Source organism: Mesoplodon densirostris, chromosome 20 (genome assembly GCF_025265405.1).
Source record: "Mesoplodon densirostris isolate mMesDen1 chromosome 20, mMesDen1 primary haplotype, whole genome shotgun sequence".
Taxonomy (NCBI): domain Eukaryota; kingdom Metazoa; phylum Chordata; class Mammalia; order Artiodactyla; family Ziphiidae; genus Mesoplodon; species Mesoplodon densirostris.
In genome coordinates, this window is record NC_082680.1 from 14,249,282 (window position 1) to 14,273,922 (window position 24,641).

At 39.4% G+C, this 24,641-nt stretch overlaps 1 protein-coding gene across 4 annotated transcripts in view; it reads right to left on the reverse strand.

Moving 5' to 3' along the window:
- Positions 1–24,641, reverse strand: part of FAT1 (FAT atypical cadherin 1) — a 125,094-nt gene that overhangs the window by 32,444 nt on the left and 68,009 nt on the right. For all 4 annotated transcript variants that reach the window (XR_009530784.1, XM_060085896.1, XM_060085894.1 and 1 more), the window contains exons 4-9: positions 15,273–15,334; positions 13,192–13,521; positions 12,632–12,842; positions 10,266–10,405; positions 5,261–5,536; positions 4,925–5,135 (exon numbers count right to left, since the gene is read on the reverse strand). Coding sequence is in view for 3 of the 4 variants with exons in the window: in XM_060085896.1 (XP_059941879.1) it covers positions 4,925–5,135; positions 5,261–5,536; positions 10,266–10,405; positions 12,632–12,842; positions 13,192–13,521; positions 15,273–15,334 (1,230 nt within the window). In the remaining variant the exon portion in view is untranslated. The remainder of the gene's footprint in view (positions 1–4,924; positions 5,136–5,260; positions 5,537–10,265; positions 10,406–12,631; positions 12,843–13,191; positions 13,522–15,272; positions 15,335–24,641) is intronic.

Sequence of the window (24,641 nt, forward strand, 5' to 3'; positions counted from 1 at the left end):
GATCTAGTCTGAGGAGCTGCCCCAGAACTTGCTGAGGCAGAAGATCATGAAGCTCTCCATGCCTGAGTCTTTAAAAGCTTACTTGACATATTTTAGGGAAAAACAACTTCGAACAAGAAGAAAGAATGCCTACTGATAATTCCTTTAGTCTTGAAAATGTAGCATTTGTTAGGAGTTAAAAGAGAATTCTTTCTTTCATCAGAGTGAATTTATAGTGGAAAAACGTATAGCTTGTTTCTGTCATAGTAATAAAAATGATGTATTCAGTGATTAAAAAGAATCCCTTTTATAAAATATACTTTTCTTTAAATCTTGGAAAAATTGAACTATTACACTTTACCCAAAATAAAGTTCACTTGCCACTTAACTGCCTTCTCAAATTCTGTGTTCCTCGAGGTCTGCAGTCGAGCACGGCCCTTCACAGACCAGAATTACTTGCTGTGACTTGCAAACCAGGGGCTCAGCCAAGCACTCCTTCCTCCACATCATTACTAGTAAACGCTTCCTCTACAGCTTTCATTTCCTTCCTTTAATACATTTTCCAAAAATCCATGATAGTTCTTTCTGAGGCCAGACCCAGTCTGGTTTTCATTAAGTCTGCCTGGCTCTGCGTCCAGGCCCCAAGGCCGTGCCTCAACCTGCAACAGGACAGAGGTCCAGAATGTCTCCAGGCCACGAAGCTCTGAGCCGAACCCTGGCCCACGAACAGGGTCATGCTGCCTCTGCCAGGCCTCGCAGACACTAATTTCCGGCCTGTCTGTGCTTATGAGCACCAGTGACCCCAGTTCTCCCCCACTGTGTTTTAGCTGGCTATTGGGATTCCAAGGTCCTTTCTCAGCTACCTTTGCATCATCCCCACTTCCAAAGCTGTGACTGGTTGACTGCTTGGGGGGCTGTGAAAACCTCTGGACAACTGTCTTCATCCCCACTCTTTACTATCCTGTGTCTGTACTAATAAAGCAGCTGACCTACCATATTTTATATTCAGTCATCTATATGCATGTCTCTTTTACTTTGTACAACAAAAATCTTAAAGCTTCAAATACACAAGGCGTCACATGGAGGAATAAATGGATTTTATCTGCAATGAGCAGGCTCCTCAATCACGTGAGCACATCCTCATCTCGGAACCACTGGGTTTGGTGGGTCCCCTCCCGGCACAGTCTTCCGCCAGCTATTCTCACTGCCTCTCCATGCACACGTTCATTCATTCAGGTTGTGCCCAAATGCCTCCTTCTTAGAGAATGTGGTGGTGAGGCCTTCCTTGACCTCCCCATTCAGCATGGCTGTTTCTGTCCCATTACCCTGTTTTTTCTTTACAGCACATACTGTCACTTTGTTCTTATCTGTTCTCCCACTAGGATGTAAGCTCCACTTAAGCATGGCTTGTTTGATTCATTATTCTATCATCTCTGCCTAGAAAAATGCCTGACACATAGGAGACACTCAGCAAATGTTTGTTGAATGAAACAACTTGTACACATGTATGGAAAGAAAACAAATTAAATACCAAACAGGTTGATCAGCAGTTTGAAAAAAATTAATATTCATTAAAGTACTATATTTATATTTCTACTTGGTTTTGTTTTCCTGCATTTATGCTATAATTCAATCACTACCAACAACCATTTGTTAGCTGCGGCACTTCATTTAAAAGTATTAGCAAAAGGAACATGTCATGACTAATTGGAAATCTCTGATAAAAAATTTTTATTAGCAATGTGACATTCACAACGTTCTTTATTACTTGCAGTATCTCGACTTTGATAAAGACAGCTCTGAGCTTGTCAACAATAACAAGAAGGTTAAACAGGAACACAGCTAGTTAATCAGGATATGGATCCTACCTGTAGCAATACATATACTACGGCAGAAACCATCAGATTTGCAGATGGAAAGCAACATCATATTTATGTGGCAACACTGAGGGTTGCTGAGTGGCTTGAATGTGTCCTTGTCTGATCTAGTAATAGCCACATTCACCAAATATTGAAATATACAGATGGCATTTGTGAACAAACTAATAGGGCAGTGACAGAAGTCTGTCCTAGGTTGGGGCCTTAGTCATTCACTGTAGGAGAGATACTGGTTATTTCTAAATAGTTTTAAATTGTTCTTTCCATATGAACAAGGCAGTTTTCTGGACAAACATGCAAATGTGTGCTCGTCAGTTATGACTGTATTACACGTGTACACCCCAAAGGGCACGTCAGAAAGCTGTGCACAGGACCTGCCTCTTCCCACGGTGGACATGCCATGGACGCTGACTGCCCCACAGAATGGCAACCTCTGTAAAGCTTCAACTGCAATTACATTTTACCTAAGTTTGGGGAAGAAAACCAATTCGAATCAATAAGTATATTTACTGAGTGTCTTCTATTTCCAGAGGTTATAACAGTTTTGAAATAACAATCATCTACTTTAAAAAAAAAAAAAAAACCACTATAGCCCAGAGTATGGCACCGATGTGTCTCTAAACACCTAACTCAATTATTACTGAAAATATTCTTTAATTACTTCCTTCTTTCCCTAAAGACTCATCAGACCAAACCTTTTGCTCAATAAACTGCTGCTAATTAATCATGCAGTTATAGCCTGAATTTGTAACTACTCTTTTGAACTTTTTTTTTTTTTTTTTTTTTGCGGTATGCGGGCCTCTCACTGTTGTGGCCTCCCCCGTTGCGGAGCACAGGCTCCGGACGCGCAGGCTCCGGACGCGCAGGCTCAGCGGCCATGGCTCACTAGCCCAGCCGCTCCGCGGCATATGGGATCCTCCCAGACCGGGGCACGAACCCGTATCCCCTGCATCGGCAGGCGGACTCTCAACCACTTGCGCCACCAGGGAGGCCCCTCTTTTGAACTTTATTAAATGCAATCTGATACAAGTCAGAAGCAAGTGAATATGAATACACTGTTGAATGAAGGCTGTGTGACCATTTTATAGTTCCTACTATTCAACAGATTTACACACATACAATTCTACTGCATTTTAATGGTAGTTGTTTCCTATAAAGTAACTTGTATAGCATGATTTTTACATTACCGAATCTATCCAATTATCTTCTTTGAAGTCCAAAGTTTATATCAGAATAGGCCCTTGGTATTATCTATTCTGTGAGTGGAGATACAGTTCCATTCTTGGAATACCGAATTACTAATCCCATCAGTCATGACAAGCATTTAAGGAATGTGCATGCCTTCAGTCAGGCACCAACAATCATATTTTAAACGCCCAATTGCTGAAAACTATGTGAAAGCTAAGGGAAAGTTTAACATTTTCTCCTACACAAACCCAGTAAGTTTGTCTCAGGGGGGAAAACTACTTTACTGAAGTGCTCAGGCACGTACAAATGGAATGCGCTTTTTTAATGGTTAAATTTCTGAACCAGTGGAAAAATCATTTTTATTCAAGGCACTAACTACACTATAACACATTTTAACACCACAACCTCGGGCAGTATATGAGGTCTTATTTGTGAAGGATGGCTGAAGCTTGGTCATTTTCAGGGAAATAAATGAAACTTCAAATATATTAAGATGAAAATAGTTTAACTACATAAAACACATCGATAAAGCAAAGAAGTACTCTCCATTTGCTCAGCTTTGGATTATATGATCTTCAGTTAATTGTACCTGTATCAATTCTAATGCCTAGAAAAGATACATAATTTCTAAATATGCAGAGGTATGGACTTACAAAAAAAAGTTAAGTGGATGGTCTCAATATTCTAAAATCATTATAGAGAAAGAATGAAAGAGTATAACCTTTGTACTAACAATGGCACTGAGAGAGATGGAGAAATGGAAGCTGCCTTCTCGATATTTAATCACTTACTCATAGTATTTGGCACGAGTCGGGCAAGTTCCAAAGCTAGATGATGTCTGACTGAATAGATCACATGCTCTAAAGCAGATCCCTGTTTCAATCAGGGGCAGAATTCTTTTGCAAGCACATACATTTGTGGACCGATGGTAAGCCCTACTTATCAAGCACAAGTACAAATGCTCCTAGCAGGGCACCTGGCATATAAAATGAGAGTCCGTGGAATAAAGAAATGAATGAGTGAATAGCAGCATCAAACAGAACAGAACAACTTTGCCACCACCGTTTCCTGGTGATCCTCCTTCTTGGAATCACCAGCAAGGCTCTGGACCTCTTGCCCTATCACACCCAGAGCTGTCCAGGCCCACAGTTCCAGCTAGTCTCCCTGCTTTGCTGTCTCTTGCCCAACTCCAGCAAGCCCCTTAGCCTTTTCAACATTTCTTCAAGCCCTTGTCCCAACCCTGGGACCTACTGCACCAACCCAATTCCATGAACGAAATGCAACTGTGAAAGATGCATGGGGGTGAAAGTGGCAGAAAAGCAAAGCCTGGAAGGGGTAGGAGAGGCATGGACACCCTTTGTGAGATGTGACCCAATTAGAACTGGATGAGTTGGCACTCTGTCATGGAGTTTCCTGCTCTGCCCAAGAGAAGATATGCTCTGACTAAAAGAAAAATGTTAAATCACTAGGCCAACCTTATCCTAAGAGTACTTCATAGTGTACGGAGGAAAACGATTGTGTGGTTAAAACCATTTTGGAAATCCTGAATTGGTCAAATAAAGTTTTCTTTACTGCAGGACTTCTCAGAGCCTTGAATTATGCTAATATTATGAATCTCCAAGAACATTACCCAAACACAGTTAGGACTCTCTAGCTTTGCTTTCCAATGAATTAAAAGTTAAATTTTTTTTTCTTTCTCCTAACATGTAAAATGGTAGCTATCAATTTAAGCAGTTTTGATACACAGAAATGTTTCAACATCTAGAACTAACTTTAGAAAAGAAAAAACATACTTTCTAACAAGTGCAAAGTTATAAACCTATTAAAAAAAAAGCAGTTATTAAAAAAAAGCAGTTATAAAAGCAGTGCTCCAAAACTACCTGATTCGATAGAGTACAGCACTTCAGCATTTTTCCCTTTGTCCTTGTCCAGAGCTGTAACCTGCAATACAACTGAGCCGACAGCTGCTGATTCATAAACCCGCCCTTTGTAGGAGGAGCTCGTGAACCAGGGGGCGTGGTCATTGGTGTCGCTGACATTAACAACAATCCTTGCGAAGTTGCGCTTTACAGGGACATCTTGATCTCGTACCTAAAAGAATCAGCATATTATTGATCCTGTTAAAGCTTTCCTTAAAATTGATTAAAGATCACTCTCCATCACATGGAACCCTGCAGGAACCAAACAATGGCAGAAGAACAAGCAGAAAGCCCTACCATGACTGTGAGAACATGCTGCTGAATGGCTTCATGATCAAGTTTTTCTGCTGTATAGAGAGAGCCGGTTGCAGGATCAAGGCGAAATTTCTTGAGACTCAATGGATCGATACTGCTCTGCAGAGTGTAGATTAGTTTGTTTTTTTCATCCTTATCCACAGCACTGATTTGCAAAATTTCTGTTTCTGGCACTGTGTCTTCAGGAATAACAACTTCATACTTTGATGTAGAAAACTGAGGACGATGGTCATTTGTGTCTATTACTTTGATGAATACCTGTGATGACAAAATTACTCACGTAACAATAATATTCCTAATCATGATGTTTTCGTATTTAAAGAATCAGGGAAAAAAATCAAATGCACACTGAAAAAAAAAAAAACCCTAGTTTTTGAGCAAAATGAAATTCAAACATGAGAGATAAAAGCAACCAAAATCCAGAATAAAAAACATCTTTCAAATTTTTCATTGACATATTACCTATATAAATATGAGTAAGATAATGAAAACGTTTCTAAATTCTTGAGACTAATTTTTGAGAGAAAAATGTAACGCACACACAAATGTAACACACATTTCTTTCTGAAATGCAGGCTTAATTTCTCTTAGGTCTCCACAGAAATTTCTAGATTGCTCATGTAAAGATAAAGAATTTACTTTACCAGGATTCACAGAAGACTGATTTCCTATATCAGATTTGCACCTGTAACTACCAAGCTACTGAGGTGAGTGTGCTACTTAATGATCACAGTATCTGAAGCTCTTGTTCTAATCTTTGAGATTCCAAATCCCTACTGATATTATGAATAAAAAGGAAAATTAGAAATGTGCTTTAAAATCCTTAAATTTTTGTGATCACAAAACTACACATAGATAGTAAATACATTTATTTCTTAAAAGCAATTTAAATACACTCGAGAGAGAATTCTCTTAAGTAGGTCATAAAATAAATATTAAATAAAAACCTTAAAGGAAAAAAAAGATGTTTAAAAACTCAGTCCCAAGCTAAATTAAAAGAAGAAATTTACCTTGACAGTAAGAAGATTAATTTTCAGATTGAAAAGACACATGTAGATAAGGCATAGCGGAAATCACTACGATTGTAAAAGATGGTCACAGTTATAAACAAGAAACATGAGCTTCACTAGCTCATATGGAACAAACCTCACTAGTCCGAATGGCACAGGAGGCCAAAGTCCTAGTACTGCATGGGGGAGGGCGGGGTGTTAACCACACGGGGGCAAGAACACGGACTAGAGGCCTTTCCATGAAGACAATACCACCGTTCTCCTAGAACACTGAGACCTCAGCGGTGGAGCTGTAACATTAAACTATATGAACACTAAATGCATCCACCAAACCACAGAAAGGGTTTATGTGAAAGTTATGTAAACATTTAAAACTACAGATGCCTCACTTTGAAAGGTCAATGATGATCCAGAAGCAAAGGCTATAAAGATAATTTCTATAAATTAAATCACTACATATTCATTTCCACTACACAATTTTTTTTAAAATTTTTGGCTGCATTGGGTCTCCATTGCAGTACACAGGCTTCTCATTGCAGCGGCCTCCCCTGCTGCAGAGCATGGGCTCTAGGCGTGTGGGCTTCAGTAGCTGTGGTACGTGGGCTTAGCAGCTGTGGTGCACAGGCTCAGTTGCTCCGCAGCATGTGGGATCTTCCCAGACCAGGGCTTGAACACACATCCCCTGCGTTGGCAGGCGGACTCCCAACAACTGCACCACCAGGAAAGTCCCTCCACTACACATTTAAGATTTATTTTCTCATGGAAGGAGTGCTGGGCAAACACAGTTTAATCCTGCTCCAAGATCAACTGATTCCACCTAAATATGAACAGCTGAAGTAAGAACAACCCTCTCTGATAAAGCAGTTCAACTGACACATATCTCCCGGGCACGTTCATGCTCGGCACTTGCTGTATTTAAGGAGGAAAGGAAAGGAAATATGGAGCCCCCCTGCCCCCTGAAGCTTTCAACCTCACTGGGCAATGCCTTGCACACACAGGTTTCCTATGTTATCAAGGAAGTTTTCAGGAGTCCAGAGATGGTGTAGGCTATTCAGGAAGCTTTCGAGGAGGAGACAAGCTCTGCTCGCACAGGTTTTAGGTTGGCAGATGAACGTATACTGGGGTAGGAGGAAAAGCTCAGTCAAAGATGTGAAGGCGAGGGTGGAATGGAACATCCTGTCTCTTAGACACCTCAGAGGAGGACCCTGAACCAGGGGTGACAAAGAAAAGGAACAGGGAGAAGGTGGGGTCTGAGAGCAGAGCCTGGCTCCCGAGCAGAGGCTGAGAACTGTGTGGCCTGTGTGCTCTGAACCGTGTGATGGGAGCAAATCACCTTCCGTCCTCCTCCCAGTCAGGAAGACCGTGCTGGTGGCAGGCAGCGCAGGAGGAATCGCAGACACAGAGAATGGAGACGGGAAGGTGACTCAGTGCCAAGCAGGCGGACAGGAGCCCAAACCAGTGCTGATGTGCAACAGGGAACACACAGGGAGTGTTCACTGGGGACAGGCCTGAGGGCTTGAGGGGCCAGCACCCAAGTGTCGTCTCACTTTGTCCTATGAGGGCAAAGTCGCTGTGCCCATTTTCCAGAGGAGAAATGGAAGCACAGAGGGTCACAGCCACCTGCCCATGCATAGGAGTAAGAGGCACAGCCCCGATTCAAACCAAAATGGCCTGCTCCAGAGTACGCAATGCTGATGTTCCAGAGAAATTGAAAGAAAACAGGAAAGCAAAGCTGTTTCAAAGAAAGGGAAAAAATGTGAACTGGATTTGGTAAGTTACCTTGAGATAACAGATGAAGCAAAGTGATGTGACTTAATACTGGTCAACATCCTCAGCGGAAACAGCAGGACAGGAAAGCAAGGAAAGCTGCTTCAACAGAGCAGTGGCAGTTTACATCACGATCCTCCTCTGCAAGGATGCACTCTGGCTTAACGGAAAACACTCTCCAAACCTCAGATCGGACACCTGCTGCTACTGACCTTGATGCGGCAAAACCTGTTCTGTTGGTTCCTGAGTTTCACCTACAAACAGGCATCTACCTGCTGTGTTCCAGGGCCTTGTCAGCTGGGTTCTGATCTCTGTGTCCCTCTTCAGCTGGTATTTGCTGCTCTCCTCCCACTCAGATTCCTATCTCCCTGTTCTCAGCCCCAGACTGGGAATCAAAACCTAATTACTGGTCGTTGTTCCCTAACGGCCCACACCTGGACAGGTCAGCCTGGGATCTGGACCGCTCTCTGATGCTCTACCTCTCCCTGCCAGCAATTCACTAGGATATAATCAAGACCCTCTGAAAATGACTCAAAATAAGTTACAGAAGTATACCTGAAGCACTGAAATTGAAGAAATTCTGTGTCCCCGAGAGAATATATTTACTGGGTTTTATGGGAATTTTAGTCACCATATTTCATACTAAGCTCTTAACTATACTAGTGAAAACTACAATTATTGTGAGTTATGTAGTAAGTGATAAATGCTACAGGTAGATATATCATCTTTAATAATGAGAAGGCTTGGCACAGACAGTCATTTCTACTGGTTATTAAGTTTCCTTTGCTAGACTTCTGGTTAGTCAATTACTTGAACTGATCTACATACAGTTACACTCTTTAACCTTTCAGAATTACCCTGTTAAATTTATTACAATTCTTGATGCTTTTCTTCTCATTTTCACGCTCTAAAGTCTAGATTCTACAATGAGAACGGTTACTGACAAGACTGAAATTTTAATACTGTGCTGGCACTTTTACATGACAACCTCAAAATAACCCCAAAGCATGATTCATATTATCAATTTTAAATACATTAAAAATCACAAGCATTTGGACAAAGAAATAAGGTCATTTCACAACTGACTTTAAATTATCTATTCATTTATTATTTGAAAAGACATCACAGACTAATTTTTATTCTTCAATGCAACTAAATAATTTAGCAGATGACCTGTGTTAAGATTTAAAATAGTATAATCTAAAGATAGGAAATTGGAATTCAGAAGTGTTTTATCCTCTAACATTTAATTTCTTCCTTTTACTTTCACACACAGCACCTTAAACACAAGGCTTTAGCTTTATCATTGTAATGTAAACTCCAAGAGGGCAGGATTTTGTTTCCTACTACTCAGCTTCTAGAACAATACCTGGCACACAGCAAGTATTTAACAAGTTCTCAACAGCCCCCACTGTAAATCAAAGAGAAACTGATAAGAAAGAACAGAACTTAAATTTTTTTTTTTTTTTTTTTTTTTTTTTTTGCAGTATGAGGGCCTCTCACTGTTGTGGCCTCTCCCGTTGCAGAGCACAGGCTCCGGACGCGCAGGCTCAGCGGCCATGGCTCACGGGCCCAGCTGCTCCGCGGCATGTAGGATCTTCCTGGACCAGGGCACGAACCCGTGTCCCCTGCATCGGCAGGTGGACTCTCAACCACTGTGCCACTAGGGAAGCCCCTTAAATGTAATTTATAGGGTTCTGACATTTCAATTTGAAATGCCAGTAATCGGACCATGTCTTAATCATCAGATAGGAATAAAGATGTTTAAAGGAATAGAACAGTTTTATCAGTTATTTTACACAGCCTAAGGTAGTCAAGGGGGAAAAAAAAACAAAAAAGTGTTTTAAAAGATAATTAATCACTTTAACCAGTTTTAATGCAAATGACTTGGACAAGTCATCCTTGACAGTGATATACTTTATACCAGTACAATTCAAAATGAGTGTAAAAATAAAATATTTTGATGGCATAACTTTTTTTTTTTTAAGTCTTCTTTCAAAGTTTTCAAAACTGGTTAATTACATTCAAAACCTAAACCAGGATTTGCAGTGATATTTCATTCCCTAAATAAAAATCCTTGCTGTGTACATGTGCATAAACTATATCAAAATAGTAATTTCTGATTTGAGAACCTCAGAGGGCAGAATCAATTGTTCATATTGCCTGTGGACCCTTAGATCAGAACACTGTATCGTCAGCATTTTGCCTACCTGAGTCAGTATAGTGGTGGTTCCATCTGTAGCCTCGACTGTGAGATTGTAGTTTGATTTCTGTTCTGCATCAAGAGGTTTGGCAATGATGATGGTTCCAGTGCCCTTGTCCACATCAAAGTGACTATCATAGTTGCCACCTAGTTTAAGTTAGGACAAACATTAAAGTAAAAACAGGTCACGGGATGAAAATCTGTCATTTATTTTGTGACTTTCTAATTTTAATGGCAGTTTAAAAAAAAAGGAAGAAAGAAAGAAAAATTTCTGATATATTGGTCAAAGTGATTCCAAAGAGCTTTCATTTTGAAAGACCAGAAAAGAAGGACCAACTGGAAAGACAATGCTGGCTTACTAAAAAAAAAAAGCTGAGCCATAACTGCCGAGAAAGCTACTAAATGAGAGGAAACAAGAAAGCAACTCTGAAAACTACAACAACAAAAACATTTCTAATACTACCAATGAATTACTTTCAGTTTGTTTTTTCAAGGGTTCTGAATACCTCTTTAACTTATATCTCAGTAGCTACATTTCACATCATTTAGTAACCAAAAAGTTGGCCATTTAAAAATTTACTAAAAAAAAAAATTTTGTGACAATTTGAGCATATTGCTCTAATGAAATAACTATTAAAAACAAATGTTAACTCTGAAAAAAAAAACTGTGGTAGTTATCATCGGTTAGTCCGGACTCTTACTATTTGAGAATTTTCACTATTTGAAAATTTTTCCCGTTGCTGTCGTACACAAAGCTTAACGAAGCAAAGGTTTCTGTGCTACTAACATTATCCAAATGCATTCCCCATCATATTCCAGATAAACTCTCTTCAAAGCCACTGAACTTGAGATACTTACATCAATGAAATGGAATGGAATGAAAATAAAGTCTAAACGTCATGATGAAGTTCTATTACTAAATCCAACCAAAAAGCAAAACAGCACACACACAAAACAGTCTTCAGTTAAATCTAAAAATAAGGATCTAGGGATGTATGGAAAGTCAGAATGTCTGCAATTGGAACAGGCGACCATGGGCCCACTATGAAAAGAAAAAGCAATGAAAGATGGTCACTGGAAAGAAAAAAGTTTGAAAAATGGATGCTTTTCTTTAGATCTCATAATCTGAGGCAAATTATGTGATCTCAGCAGATACCTTCTGCTGTACAGTTCAGGTCACAAGTCATCTGAAAGATGTAAAACACTTCTCTAGCAAATGGGTCTCCTGGCACAGCCAAAAAGAAGCAAGCATGGAAGGCAAGCACAGAACAAGGAGAGCAATCAATCAAAGTGGTTCCAAAGGCAGTCAGTTTACACGTGAGGTTAGATGCTGCGCAGCCGCAGTCTGCCCATCTGGAAATGCGATAGGAGTTAATGGACAGCAAGCAAACTATTCTGACTGCACTTAACTATGAAAAGAATCTTTTTTGTTCATTTAAAACTAAACTGTAATGGTTTCATAGGTGTTGATAACGTAAACAATTTCATACAAAGACCAAAGTAGGGAAAACAGCCCAGCTGTCTAGAAAGTTCAAGGGGTAGAGCCCGAACCCCTGCGCCCTGTGGTCCCTGCGGCTTCAACCCCCTGAGACGGCAATTGGGGCAGGAGGGCTCCGCGGTGAAGAGGGAAAAGGGATGTTGGGTTCCAACCAAAGATAACCCGAACACGTACTTTTGATTTTAAATATCCTTGTAATTAAAATACTGTGAAGAAATAAGAATTAAAAAACTAAGACGCCAAAGTCTAATGTGCAAGTGTTTTAAGTATGTTGTATTACATTCTATGTCTAGCTAAATTCAATGACAGAAAAAAAAGAATTGGCTTAGGCATATAATTTTTATCAGGGTGATTTAATCTAGTGAAGCCTGCTTCCTACTGAAAATGAGGTAAATCAAACTTAAAAAGGCACAGTTGACACTATCCTTTATAACTTATAAATTAAAAATTTTAAGCATATTCCCTATAAAATACTGACATGTGACAATCACATAGGCATAGTTATTTTAAACATTCAAATCATAATCACTAAAAATAGTTATGTGCTATATGTTATGTATCAAGAGGAAAAATTAGGAAGCTGTGCTTTTGGACCAAACATTCAGATTTCTCTGTATCTCTTTGGCGCACTTTTAAAAACCTTATTTTTATATTAATAAGGTACATACAGAGTACCTATTTTAAACAAGTTTAATATACATTGGATATAGTGAAAAATTTTGCAAGCAAAATACTGCAGTTTAAAACAAATTCTCCACTTATAGGTCTTACTCCCAATTTTAAATTCTGAGATGTGCCCCAAAATCAGAAAAACAGAGGGGGGTTCCCGTCAGTGTGATCTACACAAGGATGATGCAAACTGTCATGAAGCTTACCAATGATGTCAAACCAAAGAGGGATGCCTGGAGGCTCAACAGATATTACTCCAATCATGTGAGCAACTGGATCGCTTTCCATTACAGTAAAGGTAAAAAATGATTCTTCAAATGAAATTGGCTCCGGGGACGGTTTGGGTTTGGAGATCCATTCAATATGCAGTCGAGTGGTTGATGACTTTTGGGGGCGACCATTATCAACTGCCTTAATCTATAAAATATGGGCAGAGGGGATAAAAACAGCAAGTGAAAAGTTGCATCCCATAACTGAAGCATTGATTGGTTTGGTCTGAAACTGAACCAATTTCAAACATTTAATATCTGTGCTGTATATTCCATGTGTTTAATGCCTGATAAAAAGAGCAACCTTTTTATGCCATACTCAACATAGATAACCAGAATGACAACTAAAAAAGGAACAAGCAAACCCATACTTCCCATTGTTAGGTACAGCACTGAGGCCATTTTACTGAATAGAGAGAAAGGTATGAGAGAAGAGACATAAGACTAGATTAACAGTCAAATTATGTAAGAAATTCAAAGACTAGAAATTCACTCACTGAAAGAATATCATATTCTCCAGCTCCAGAAAACTTCTTGGACAAAACCACTCCAGTTTTTGGCTCAATAAAAAATTTGCCATGTTCATTTCCCTCTTCGATGCTATAGGAGATTTCTGCATTGGGACCTTCATCTTTGTCTGTAGCTATAACACGATATAAAGGCTCACGCTTGGTGTTTCTTTCTCGTTCTGGTTTTTCCCGCTCTGGGAGTCTGATTTTGTAGAACTTCTGCAGGAACTGAGGCTTGTTGTCATTTTCATCAAGGATCTTCACAATTACTCTTGCAATGGTTGACTTGGGGGGACTACCATTGTCTGTCACTGTAACCTGTTTTTTTTTTTTTAAGATAACATCAAGAAATGTTTTTAAAATAGACTGTACAAAAAGTGAATGTCTCCTTCCTAATGACAATCACCTTTTCTATAAACCTCTGCAATTCACACAGCACTATGGACACATACTGATTCCTCACTCCGACCACAGCCCTGTGAGGGGGCAGGGCAACCTCTCCGTTTTCACAAAGGGACTGGGGGCGGGGGTGGGGGGAGGCCGGGGGCTAGGAAAGCACCGGCTCTGAGCCCTCGCTCTCTCCTTACCCGTCACCCCTCTTCCTCACACGCCGTAACTGTAAGTGTTAAGCTCTCAAAAACTCAGTATTTTTAAGCGAAGGAAGAGATACATGAAGATTTTGCTTTTAAATATTTAGAGTCCTCTTGTACATGCTTAAAAATAAAATCTTCACATACTGCATTTAAAAACTGTCATTTTTAAGCTTTGTCAATAAAATAAGTTAAATCATCCTATTAAAATACATGCTAAGTAGCAGGCCTTTTAATACTAGCAATCATCATTTTATTTTGCCTGGCTCTCTCTTTTGTACAGAAGTTTTCCATGTTTGGTAGGGTGAACATAAACATTTAAATTTAAGACCAACTTATTAAATGAGATTTTTCAGTAAAAGAAATGTAAAGTAACTTTTATTCTAAGTAGATTATTCATGTATTCATTTTAGGAATGAAGATCTGAGATTCTTGAGGGTTACGCTGGTGAATGCTTCTGAATGCATAAGAAACCATTTCACCCTCAGATCCATTTTCAGTTCAGTGTGCGCATTAAAAGGGATGACCGTAGTTACTCCCCTCACCACGTCATCCCAAGTGAATTAATGAAATGCTAAAAACATTAAAGTAGACTGAAGTTTTCTGTGGAACTATGTTCTTTTCGAAGCTTGGCAGGTGCAAATTCTGTTGTTTATAAAAGTGGGAATGAATGTATCTTCATGGTACTTGTCAAGAGTACTTAAGTAAAGTAGCTGCTTTAATTAAAGCACATGATTTGCCTTCCCAAACTCTCAAAATGAAACAAAATTATAATTACTATTTTAATTTTAACCTCTCAAAACATTTCCTTTTGATCAGTTTTCATGTGATCTTTAGGAAAAAAGAAAAATTAAAGAGAAATACAACCAAGTACTATGCTTTGTAGCATTCATCAAATTGTTCCTAAGTTTGGGTTCCATAACTAGCAGCCCAGTGACACAGCTTTTAACATGTTACTAAAAAAACTCTCTTCTTTAAGACAGTCAAATCAATGCCAACATTGGCCCTCAAATAAATTACCACAAAAGGACTACAGAAAAACATACACGATATGTAAACTAATCTTATTTCCCATCAGTATCTTAATATCATCTTCCAAGTCCTAAGTATCTTATACCTGCTCCCATCCAGCCTTTGATATTCATTGAGAAGAGAGGGCTCCAGAGTGAAGCAGACAATTAACAGGTGTGTAGTGCAGTTCTAATCAGGGTGAGGGGACCGTAGTGGGATGCCACTGTTCGTAACCTGCCACTCTGGATATTTTGGCATCTGTTTATCTTCTGGGGATTGACAGGGGTGTAAAGCAGACCTGAACTATATTCACAATATTTTCTTTATTTTCTTTTTTATTAATGACCATAAGGTGATATAACAAAATAGCAGCAGCTCTGAATTACTAGATAATATGAGTAAGATTGCTCTTTCCCATATTTATGATTACAATATTTTTAAAATTATTAAAAATAAAGAAATGCTTACTTCTAATATGTGTTCATCTTGCTGCTCGCGGTCTAGTTTCCTTGATGTAGTTGTGATGAGACCTGTAAAATGATAACAGTTCATGAATCCTCACAAAATAAAGGTAATTACAAAATACTGTAATTGAAACCACACACTGAGTGTAGAAGTTTGAGCAAATGCCTAACTTATTCTGAGGAGGAAAAAATTATTAATCCAGGTACGGTTAATTATTTTATTTACAAACAACATAGTTTATACCTTCTCATTTTAATGATTCTTAAAAACATTAGATAAATGACAGAAGTATTAAGAAAGTGGAAAAACTCAAATCAGTTACATTTTAAAAATTTGTTTAGTAGTTTCAACATACATTTTGTCAGAAAAGATTTTTAAAAAGTGGGATGAAGTTATCCAAGATTTCAACCTCATCTGCATCTGCTGTGACTGCTGCAGAGATGATTAAGAATTTTCAGAAAAAACTTCTGTAACTGTATTAAAAAGGATCACTGGAAAATATAATGTTGACTATGATTTATTACCTTTAGGTCGTCTACCCTTAAAAATAAAGAACTGTTATAAAAAGTATTGTGATTTTCCAGGTAATGCTGCTCAAATAACAATCATTTAATTTCCCCAAAAAAGAAGAAATGATCCTCAAAGAAACCCCATATTCTTTATTTCTTTGATTTTTCTATCAAACTAGAATAGCTATAGTTTAAATCTCTCTCTAGAGCTTCAACAACCGCTAAACTGCCAACATATGTTGGAACCTAGAAGGCCATTAAAACTGATGAAATATATTCTTGTACTTCACAGAAATTAAAAACAAAATTCCCCCAACCACTAAAATAACCTCTGCAACCCGTGTTGATAATGGACAGGTGCAAACTGAGTGGTTCTGAGGCCTTTATGTGGCAAATCACCGCTAGGACTAATCCTTCTCCTGCCCGGCTTTCTGTGGTTTTCCACAGAGAAATACCTCAAATAACTCATATTTAAGAACAGATTTTATCATTCTAATTGATTTTCTATTAGCCTAAATAATTTCATAAAACTACCAATTAAAGGCTATTCAAAATGTTTCCCTAAATTTGGACATGAAAGACTTATGTTTTCATTTAATTCAAAGTTTTCCTTTTCTTAAATAGTCACTAAGAGTTTATATCAACATCATCTTCCCCACAATTCACTGAAGCAACACTCTCTTTGTAATAGGGACAACAGAAGACTATATCGTAAGCTAGAATCTGGGGTTTTTCCGAAACCATACTTATAGATTAAAAGAGCTTCAAGGAAAATGCTTCCCAACGCTTAATGGTGTGAAAATGTGGCTTACTGTGGCACAAGCTTGATTTTCATTAGTCGAAAACCTTTTAAAGTTAATCCCTTTTTTTTTTCCTGTCAAAAGTTTACCACCATTTCTGATTGTCGTTTTAAGCAGTTCAAGAATGACAGGAAATTGCTGTGATTAGTCCCATCTAATTATCCTCATGTACCCATCAAAAACTTGCTGTTAATGGTAACAGCACAAAAGGCCACAGCTTGGCATGTTCACATCAAGATAGGGTTCTGCTCTGTAGAACATAATAATTCACGGCAGGGACACCTGTTAGCAAATAAGTATCTGTAGCAAATAAATACCGTTAGCAAATGCAATTCCTCACTTTACAGTTTCCTTATAGCACACCAGACTGCTAAAAAGGATGGACTTACGTCTGTATTATCAATTCAATATAAAGCCAAAAAGCAAACCTGACCATCTCCTAGGTTTGGAGTTATTTGCATGCTCTCTATACTTAAAATTAATTCTCTCTTAACTCAAATGGAATATTAATTCCATTCAAATGCAATGAATCCTAATGTTCCTTTTTATCCATTTTGTGTGTGTGTGCCCAGCTACTCCTACCCACTCCTCCACCTCTCAGCTTAAACATCACTTCTGAGGGCTCCCATGACAGGCCTAGACTGGGGTTCTGCTGCTGGGCCTCCCAAGCTCTTTCATTTGCTCTATCATAACATCACCCCACGGCACTCCTTTAAGTCTTTTTTTGTATCCTTCCAAGTCCATGAGACTCTGCCTTTCCTGTATATCTTGGTTATATTGTTATATCTCTGTTACCCTAAAGAAACACTTAAATGTGTGAACGTATGAATTTCTTAAAACCATAAAAGAATAGAATTTTAAATATGCATTGGAGGAGGAGAGGCACGTAAACTACACTGAACTTGGAAATGATACAAATTTATAGCTTATATAGGAGCTAACAGAAAACCATTTAACATATATTTACAGGTAAGATGTGTCAAACATTGTGACAGATGGTCCAGATGATGGTGACGTCCAACAGACATTTACAGGCACAGGTGTGAAGTGCAGGCAAGTCACCAGAGGCAGAGACAGCCTTAGTTACACCCCAAATACAGAAGAGAGTATGAAGAATGGTGAATGGTGGACCTACCAAAAAAAAAAGGGTGGGCCAATCTTATTAAAGTAGGGGCCATGAGTGTTCAGAAAGCCATGAGGAAGCCTAAGAAGCAAAGGCTGGAAGAGAAGCAGGTGTCCCAGAGGCCACAGGCAGAGAAATTTAAGGAGGAAGTCTCTCCTCCAAGTACTTCAGAGAAGCTTGGAAGAGAAGATCAAGTGAGAGCCAGGGAGGCAGGAAGCAGAGCAGGAAAGGAATTTCTCTTACGAGGAGGAGACCATTCCGCAGGCTAACAGGGTGTATGTAATGAGTGACTACACCCACGAAGGAAGATAAAGATCCAGATGTGAACTAACCAGTACAGTAGCCACGAGCCTCACGTGGCTACTGCAATTTAAGTTACAGGTAAGATCTCATGAACATGAAAGATATTTCGGACTGAAAAACAGAAAAGACCTTTCTTCCTAGATTCGCACACTTGTACCAAAAGGAATCCTGCCACAAGTGGCACAGTTTTCTGGCCCCTAACACCATCACCAGGGAGGGGCAGTGCATGGATGTCCTATGGGGATGGCGTGAAGTGGTACAGCCCCTAAGAGGAGGGGAAAACAAGCGCTTCCTGTGGAATGTCCATACAAAATGAACCCCAACGAGAAAACAAAATGTCCTAATGAAGCAGGCACATACTAGGAAAACCGTGGATGCGCTCTGGAGGTACAGTCAACTACACCGGGAGGGGAACACAGCGGAAATGTTACCCAAGTACCGCACGCTCCAGCCACACCAACTTAGCTTTAGAATTCATGATGCATTTCACAGCCACTCTCACCTCTGTAATTTCTGCACATCTCCATCCTGCTACTCCTTCTACCGTGCCTGTCTGACAAACACCTATTTTCAAAAATGAATCCAAAGGGTACCTTTTCTATATACATGTTATTAACCCTGTAGGTAATGAATATCTAATTAGTGTATCCACTTCTTTCATTTTAAACACTGGTGCTCACCTGTAATGTTTATTACTGAGTTCCAGAAGGAGCTATACTTAATTGAAACAGCACATATTTCAGAAATGGAGAGAAACCTTTAAGATTATCAAACTCAGCTACCTGAGCCAAAGAGAAATTAACTTGTTCCAATTCACCAGTAAGTCACTATCCGAGCCAGGATTCGAATTTAGTTTTCCTGAGGCCCCGATGAGAGGACTGGGGGATTCTTCCCCACTCCCCATCACACCACACTGCATAATTTACTGCATTATGGTATTTCAGCTCTCCAAAAACTCTCAACTGTGACTCACATGAAGTTTAAGAAAAAAGAAAGCTGGCAATAGTTAATCATTAGTCATTTAATAGGTCCAAAAAAGCAAGTTAGAGAATAAAATAGAGTGGGTGAAGGCAGAAAAAAGCATATCCAAGTGCTGCCTCTTGTAACAACTTTGTTTTATCTTTCTTTTCTCCTGAGCTCTGTTAAATTAAAAATAGAAATGAAGACAAAAAACTTCCTTGCTCTAAAAAAAACAATCCTTTCTGTAGACCAAAACCATTATAAATGTAAGTGGACTGAGTGAGCAAATACGGCTTCTTCTCACCAATTCACAATTACAAGTTTGCCCCATAAATGTATGTAGAACTAAGAAACCAAACTTTCCTGTTTTTTTTTTTTTTTGCGGTATGCGGGCCTCTCACTGCCGTGGCCTCCCCCGTTGCGGAGCACAGGCTCCGGACGCGCAGGCTCAGCGGCCATGGCTCACAGGCCCAGCCGCTCCGCGGCATATGGGATCCTCCCAGACCGGGGCACGAACCCGTATCCCCTGCATCGGCAGGCGGACTCTCAACCACTTGCACCACCAGGGAGGCCCCAAACTTTCCTGTTTTTATGAGCATCATTAAAAAACTATTTACAGCTTTTCAATGCCACTATAGCACTTAGAGAAGACTCCATTTAAGACAAAATGTTAGATTAACTATAATGCTTTAATGTAAGATTTTAATAGTCAACATTTCTTATAAATCAATACCAAAAACCACCTCCTAACTTCCCAAGGTTCAAGAGATCAAATGGACTTCACGAAGTAGGCAGCACGTAAAGGTGAACTTACGGGATTAGTAGGTGAAGATAACGAAATAGTCCACATTGGCAAAAGTGTATTTACATATTCATTCAACTATGTTGTGCTGTCCACTCAGAATGCAGAGATGATTAAGACAGACTATTGTTTTCAAGAAACAAGGTCCAGAAGGCAAAGACTACTTTCAAGAAACAGTAAGGTAGATGAGAATGTAGGGTACATATAGAAAAAAGCACAGGTCCTTGCTGAGGGCTCTGGATTCCAAGCAAGTTTGAACTTGCTTGGATGATGTCTGGTCATCTCTGTTGTTCCAAGAGACAACCAACCCACCAGCCAATATGTGAGTGGGGCCACCCAGGACCAGCCAACCTCAAGCCAACCAGCCAAGTGAGACCAGCACTACATGAAAAAGCAGCCAAGTCTGGCCAAGACCAGAACTGCCCAGCAGAATCTTCAACTAAATTATGGTGGTTGCTTTAAGCCGCTGAGTTTTAGGATGGTTTGCTCTAAAGCAAAAGTCAACTGATGCATCGAATGAGCTCATCTCTAATTGTTATTTGGCTTACTAAATGCTCAGGTATTGTGCTATGAGATTTAAATGTATTATCTCATTCAATCCATATGTATATATATGGTAATATCTGTACCATAATAAATTAATATTTTTACAGGCTCAGAGATTAAGTTGCTTACTCAATGTCATCGAGCAAAGGGGTGAGATGGGAGTTCAGTAAACACAGAGCACTGGAGTCTGAAAGCCACATTAAGAACGAGAGAAGCCAAGGAGGGACGGAAGGCTTTGGTTCTGGAAGAAAGGGTTTGAAACATCAGCACTATGAATGAAACTAGATGGCAGCTGGAGAAGAGAAAAAAAAAAAGGATTTCTGAGTAGGATTAAGGTCCAACTGCACTGAGAGAGAAAATAACTTGCAATCTGCAGTTTGTTTTTTTTTTTTTTTCTTTTTGCGGTATGCGGGCCTCTCACTGTTGTGGCCTCTCCCGTTGCGGAGCACAGGCTCCGGACGCGCAGGCCCAGCGGCCATGGCTCACGGGCCCAGCCGCTCCGCGGCATATGGGATCCTCCCAGACCGGGGCACGAACCCGTATCCCCTGCATCGGCAGGCGGACTCTTAACCACTGCGCCACCAGGGAGGCCCTGCAGTTTTTGAAGAACCAAAACTGTGAAAGAAAAGGTCCTGGCTCTAAAAAAAAAAAAAAAAGGCTGCGCGGTCATGTGTTCACCTTGCTTGGCAGGAAATTTACTCTGAATCATTTTCCAACTATTCTACTTGAAAATAAGCAGAGGAAGGGGAAAGATCAAGGAAGAAAACAAAAGTTTGCTCACCTAATTAACATTTCCCATTACTCTGATTATTTTCGTCTAACCCCTGCAACTACTTCGGCCTTCTTATCCTTTTGCTTATTTTATAGTAATGCATGAACTACAGCATCATATGTGCCAGAGAAGCCCCATCCCACAGAACTTTCTGCGATGATGGACAAGTTCTACAATTTGCACTGTCTGATATGGTAGCCCCCAGCATACGTGGCCACCGAGCACTGGAAATGTAGCTAGTGTGTCTGAAAGGCTGAACTTTTAAATTAATTTAAATAATTTAAATTGTCACAAATCATCTCTACTCCTTTGGAGAGTCTCCAATTTCAAATTATATATGTCAAAACCCCAAACTTTAACAACTACAATAGTCAGAATCTTTTTCTGTGGTTAAACTTCGAAGCAGTATTTCAATAGCAAATGTATTTGTTACCAAAATCCAAACTTTGTAAGCATCTAACAAAGAAAAAAGCAAAAATTTCCAAGATTTGGGCATGCTGATACTGCTCCGATGAAGCCCCCTTCCTCCTGCTCCCTCCCTCTTACTAGTCTCCCCACTGGGCTCAGCTGGTGATGAGGAAGCCTGGTTTGCTGTTATCAGTTTACAGATTCATCTGAACACCTAATAATCAAGAGTCTCTGTGTTTAACAATGACTTTTCAAGAATCATTATTTTACCAATGTATATTTTTGCTTTTGGTGAACTCTTGCTAAAACCAAAAATTAATGAAATGTATGTTTATAAGCAATAATGATGTCATAAAGTTCGCTAGCTCAAAATCACCCACTTGTTCAGTCTGTACTATGCTATTCAACTTATTTTATAGAATGTCTTCCCCAAATATGTCCTTCTGAGACACATATATAAAAGCCAAGACAAGGCCCTTGTCCTCAAAAGCATACAATTTCCTTAAGGAAACAGGCCTTGTACCTCTGTATCTTTTTCACAATGTTTTATTAATCACAGCCCTATTCTGACTAAGCCTTGACTGTAAGCATGCACTTCAGGTGTATTATTTTCAACTGTTTTCCCCACTGATTTTTCTGAAACACTTGAATCTATTCTATTCTTCACTAAGTTTAAGAACCTTCATGGTGGCACAGTTGGTGGTAAAGGAAGTATTTAAAGTCTTAGGTGTCTTCAGTGTGGACAGTGTAATTTCTTCAGTAGTTGTTACTACCGTGATCTGGAAATTCAATTTCCATCTTTCTACGTTCAAGCCTTACTTTAGCAGGGCTTGCCCCGAGGACATTCAGAGTGCTTTAGTAATCAGCAACACCAAAGACCATTACAATAAAACACCTGTAACACCCCAGTGAGGACACTGTGAAACGTATTGCTCAAGCAACTTTTAGACAAGTACTATAAAACCCCCAAAGACTATACATACATACATATATGATATGTAATATGAGTACACACCTTCATAAAAGGTTAAACCCCAAATTATTACCTGTAGTTACTCCTGGGAACAGGTGGGCCAAAGAAGAAAGGTAAAGAGGAGGGTACCTTCACTTTTTATGTCATACACTTCTATATTAACAAGTATATTATTTAAAGAAATTTAAACATTAAAATATTTTAAAGGTCAGCGTGAAAGGATACAGAAATGTTTACTGGTTGAACACTAATCTCAAGCTGGAAAGGCTCAAATGATTTTTTAAAAACTCTGAAACATCTGGCCATGTATATAAAAAAAAATAAAACTTCTTAGAAATATTACAGTGGCATATCTTTTATAATTTTTTCTAAAATGTTTTTGAAACTAAATTTTCATGAAATGTACCATACATTCTAAAGTGTCCTCTCACTGTAAAAACTAAGTTTGCTAGAGCCAGAAGGTCTTTTAAAATCTTCTAGCCCAAATCCTGAACTTTAAAAAACAAGGGGGACTTCCTTGGTGGCACAGTGGTTAAGAATCCACCTGCCAATGCAGGGGACGCAGGTTCAATTGGTCTGGGAAGATCCCACATGCCACGAAGCAACTAAGCCCGTGAACCACAACTACTGAGCCTGCGCTCTAGAGCCCACGAGCCACAACTACTGAGCCCACGTGCCACAACGACTGAAGCCCGCATGCCTAGAGCCTGTGTTCCGCAACAAGAGAAGCCCGCGCACCGCAACAAAGAGTAGCCCCCTCTCGCCACAACTAGAGAAAGCCCGCGTGCAGCAACGAAGACCCAGCGCGGCCATACATACATACATACGTAAATAAATAAATATTTTTAAAAAACAAGGAAATATGGTCCAGGAATGTTAAATTAATTCCTGAAGGTCATAGTCAGCAGCACAATTGGAACTAGAGTTGAATTCTTACCAAAGAAAGTGTTCAGAAGTCTCTGTGGCTGCAGCCATTTACAACCAGAAGTGAGCACCAGAATCACGAGGAATGATGGCTAAACCCACGTTCCCACCCCCACAGCAGAGCCACTGCATCAGGACCTCCGTCCGTGAGGACCCAGCTCACACAGTTTCAGAGGTTTCCAGGTGATGTGGCAATCCATCCCACGCCAACCACCTTGGGCCAAGGGCTTACAAAAATAGAAAAAACAAAAAAATCCATGCCCAATTAATTAATTAAATTTTCATTTAACTTAAACTACTAAATATTTTAATAATTTCCTAAACACAGAATTGCTTTTAGTCACTGTAATTATCACCACTGGCCACATTCTGGAACAAAGTATATGATCCATTTCTCAAAAACACCACTTGAGATACAGAAAAACGTTAACAAGGCTAGGGATTTAGGAGAGAGAAACAGTACTTAAGAACCATAATTAACGTTGCAGAAATGCTACTTCAAAGAAATGGCCATGAGAGTCCACGTGAAGATTCCAACTGCTCTGAAGTTACTTATTAAGCCTCAAACATCTCCCAGAATTTTCCTGACAAATCTGCAACTACTGACCCAAATCATTAAATCCTCCTAGAATGTAAGTGAAATGTAGCCTTTCCAACGTAAAAGAAAATGATCTAAATGGCAGTTTCCATTTAACAGCATATTTCCCTTCTTTTTAGAAATGCCTTTTGTAGTATGTTGAATGGTGGCCTCTCCCCAAAAGATACGTCCAAACTGAAACCTGTTACTAGGACCTTATTTGGAAAAATAGCCTCTCAAGATGAGATCACCCTAAATTTATGATGGGCCCTAAAATCAGTAAGTATCCTTTTAAGAGAAAAACACAGAGAGAGGTTTGAAATACCCAGAAGTAGGGAAGGTGGAGGCAGAGACTGGAGCAATGCTGCCACAAGCCAAGAAGTGCCAGGAGGCAGCAGAAGGATTCTTCGTTAGAGACTCTAAAGGGATTGTAGCCCTGCTAACACTTTGATTTTGAACGTATGGCCTCTAGAGCAGCGAGAGAATAAATTTCTTTTCTTTTTTTTTAAGCCACCCAATGGGTGGAAATTTGTTACAGTAGCCTTAGAAAATGAATACACCTTTTTATTTGAATAGCAAACAAAAGTACTGAAAAAATACCAAAAAGAGAATTAGGTAAGAATGGCAAAAAATTCCATAATCTAAAGATAACCACTCATCTTATTTTCTATGTTT